The following is a 4060-nucleotide window of genomic DNA, read 5'->3' on the forward strand; positions in this document are numbered from 1 at the left end:
CATCTAATTTTGGACAATAACAAGATTAAGCGCGTGAAAAGAAGTGGTTTTCGTGGGGGAAAAAAGATGTTCAAGTCCAGGAATAGAGACTGATTGCGATAAGAAAAACAAATACATTGCAACTTATGTGATCTGGATTGTGATCCTGCGTTATTGTGGCATCTTATTTGTATGCTGTGTTTTTTACTCCACCCTAGAAAACATCTATTTTTTTCAAAGTGGTAAAACGTGTTCGCACACAAAGTTACTTAACGATTTATATAATTGGAGCCCCAGCTGCTTGTATAGCAAGACGTTGCAAATGCTTGGCCAGAGCATGTAGCCATTAACACTCCCTGACTCTGATTTATTTACAGGTGAAAAACCCCTAACTGTTCTCAACATTTAAATTAACTAAGGTTTCAACATTTCGTTGAATATTTTTACATTCTGCGAAAGATCCACAAAAGCTCGCGAGGAAATGTTGACATAGAAACATAGAAAGATAGAAATGTTGTTCCTCTATTGGGCTTTACAGAATGACAGTAATTATTGAAAAGTGGCCACAATAAATATCCCGGTCACTGAGGTGAGCAGGTAACAAAAACACCACAGGTTAACGGGAGTAGGACAGAACGGTACAGGTCTGCAACCTAGCCGGTGTTGGGTTAGTTCTAAGAAACAGATACCATAAGATGGGGAAATATTAGGAAATAAATGCAATTTCTGAATGGTTTGTCAATAGTGCTCGCAAACACACCCACTCTGTCAAATGCAGCTGTGTCTGTAATTCAAAATAACTGAATGCACCTTTTAAACTAGCAGTGGAATTCTAACTATCAGGTCTTCTGACTCAACGGTTAAAATGAAAACATTCATTAATCTCAGGCATTACAGCCATGATCTTATTGAATGGCCTTCTCCTACTCTTATTTCTTATGTTCTTATATTCAAACAGCAGGAGCCGAGGTGCACACCGTTTGAACATTTAAAAATTGGCAATACGAATAAAGCTAACAATTACTCTAACCTGGATTTACCCAGGATTTGTCATGGAGCTACTGCTGTATCAGTGAAAGCGTAACCAAATCTTTCTGGTCCATCAAACCCATTCCGTCTGAGTACGTAGATCGTATTTAAGACACTACTGACAAATAGTAGGAGTGCATTCTTAAAAGCAGGTTTATTTAAATGATGGGAATAATGGGATGCTCAACTAGTCTGGGTAAATTTGGGCACACGTAACCCAAATCTTCTAGGCTTTGTGCAAACTGGTGTAAATTGAAGCATATAAAATTAATACTTAACGTTATCTGTACCCTTCTTGTAAATTGCATTCCGTGCACCACCCAGCTCGCCTGCTCGGTATTTATACACTTCTGTCAAATAAATATCAGATGACGGGCCCACTTTAATAAAATCGAGTTTATGTGTAAATTAAAAACAATTAATGTTACAAATTATGTCCATCAGACCTTTTATTCCTGAATTTATAGCAATTTCATCTTTAAATTTGCAAAATACTGCTTAATGAAACTGGGAATTCCAGCCAGGTGGTAGCTGAAGCGTGAATACATTCCAGTGTGGATTTATCTCGCGATTGACTATGAAACGTAATGTGAAATAATCCCTTTAAATTCAGCTGTGGGGCTGCATCTTAGGTGCAAGCATCTGAGCAATAAACTGCATTTTAATTTTAACGTTCACATTTAATATCAAACCAGTAACATATAATGATGTATAAATATGACGTGTTATTAGGTTTTATCCTTGAAACAGATGTTGCACAATATTTACAAACAATCCCAGCAAGGAAATCGGATTATCGCTGATCTAATCGACTCCACGCAGTGAAAGCTGGATAAATACCAGACTGTAAATTAATTGATAACGGTAAATGCAGTCAAAACAATCGCGATGTAAGTGCCATGGTCCGAAGAAGAAGCGTTTTAAAAGGTCTACCTTTTTGAATTTAACACATTGCGCGTGTGTGTGTGTGTGTGTGAGTGTGTTTTAAAGGGTGCATCGGGGGGGGGGGGGGGGGGGGGAAATCAGCCCGTTATCTAAAACCATTTCCACCAAAAAAAAGTGCACAAATACGAGATTAGGTTCTTGTCAAACGCCATCAATTCAGTGTTCCCGGGCATTTTTTTAAGTTGGCATATAAAAAAAGCAAATGACATGTGTGACTTGGGAACGGGAGTAAAGATAAAATCGATATGGAGAGAAAAGCAGATGGGCAGAAAGTTGGGAGATATAAGAGACGAGAGGACGAAAAGACCGGAGATCACAGAATAGAAAAAGGCCGTAAATTAATCTTGGATGGAGCATCCAATTTAGGTCGTGCGTTTGCTTTCTACTTAACATAATCTAGATAGAGCACGATGAGTCAGCAGTGCGTTGTTTACGTAATGCAAAGTCAAATCGGCCTTTGAGAGTAAAAATATGACTCTGGAAAGACCCTAGACAACAGTGGAAACAGTGATTTTGAATTAAGATCTAAAAGGTATGTGCACTATTAATCCATCAGCTTGACCCCGTATAGTATTTACACGTGTGTAAAAAAGTAAAAACACAAATAGAGATTGCACTTAAACTGGGTATTGCCTTTTAAGCAAATCACGTGTCCTGCAAAAGACCTTACTGTGGCAGAATTAATTCAGTGGTTAAAAAAAAACATCATAAGTTGCTTACTGAAATATAAAACCCCATCCAGAATTTGAAAGTTTAGAAGATGATCGTGTAAATATACATTTAAAAGAGAGGCGACGCGTGGAAATATAGAAATAAAAATTAAATAGGAAAGCGGCAGTGAAGGGTAAAGAGAAAATAAAAGGCAGGTCTTTAACAAATTACATACCATATATGTTTCCCCTGTTAAACAATATAAACAGTGACTAAACGACCACTAAAAGTTCCTCTGACATAGTTATGCACTGCTTTAAGCAATTATAGGTCCCCATCCAGGACATGAAGATACTTGCTGGCATCGGGGAAGCAGAGATAAGGCGTGCTGCTCCCCGGGTAGAGAACAGGGAAAGACACAGGCAGCAAACATCTGCGCAGAAAACTGCTCTCTTTGTACATTGCTGGCATCTGGACTATCTTGGGGGCAGGTTCGGTCGCGTTTGTGACCTCCAGTTCCGCGGACAGCTGCCTTTTCAGTTTATTTCTGCGGTTCTGGAACCAGATTTTGACCTGGGTTTCAGTGAGTTGCAGAGAGTTCGCCAAGCAAGCACGTTCGGCGCTGCTCAGATATCTCTTCATGTCAAACGTCGACTCGAGCTGGAAGATCTGGCTTTTAGAAAATATCGTGCGCGTCTTCTTTTTTGCGAGTATTTTGCTTTTCTTGTTGTGTTTAACTTTGGCAGAATCGTCGCTGTGATCCGCCGTTTCTAGCGACCCGCAAGATTCCGGGCTTTTTACTGAATGTGTTGCGTCCATGGTGAATTCGAGTGAAGAGGTTGTGAGATAGCCAGCGTTCATTGTCTCTGCATCACAAAACCCAGCAAAGTCAGTTTTCTCCTGTGCTATTATTGTACAAGCATTGCAATCTTATGTATGGTACATTATAGTATAATTACTGAATACATAGGCCGTGAAAACATTGATCGTAAGCGGGTAACCGAGCAGCCAGTCTCCTGAGTTAAAACCTTTCATGCAAAGAATAACCTTCAGCTTGGGCATTCCTAACACCCACCAAAAACAAAATATCAATGTGTGAGATTAGAATTTTCAACTGAATTTAACTCCTGTAAATCTTCATGTAAATGCGTGCATTAGTTAACAGCCGGAGCATGACAAACACCGGGTCGAATGAGAAGATAACAACATTCCCGCGGAACCGATGCTACATCTGTCCAATGCTTACAGTACCTTGAATTGTTTTCCTGTAGTCCTTCGCGAGCCGAATGTCCGTCCTTGTGGCTTCATTCCGTGATTTTAATTCTTGCGTGGATATGACTTGCTGTTTTGCACGGTCGTGTTTAAGCTCTTTGCATTTTGGACTGGGTTTCAGAATACTATCTATGGTAAATTTCAGCGACAGCGGCTGACACTGCAGGCTCCCTTCCTTGTCCAT

At 39.8% G+C, this 4060-nt stretch overlaps 1 protein-coding gene across 1 annotated transcript; it reads right to left on the bottom strand.

Moving 5' to 3' along the window:
* Positions 1-2928: 2928 nt before the first annotated feature.
* hmx4 (H6 family homeobox 4) lies at positions 2929-4060 on the bottom strand. Its single transcript, XM_070862012.1, has 2 exons — positions 3856-4060; positions 2929-3509 (listed from the first exon to the last, which is right to left on the bottom strand). Exons 1-2 carry the CDS (start codon positions 4058-4060, stop codon positions 2929-2931), a joined length of 786 nt encoding a protein of 261 aa, XP_070718113.1.

Source organism: Pristiophorus japonicus, chromosome 2 (genome assembly GCF_044704955.1).
Source record: "Pristiophorus japonicus isolate sPriJap1 chromosome 2, sPriJap1.hap1, whole genome shotgun sequence".
NCBI lineage: Eukaryota > Metazoa > Chordata > Chondrichthyes > Pristiophoridae > Pristiophorus > Pristiophorus japonicus.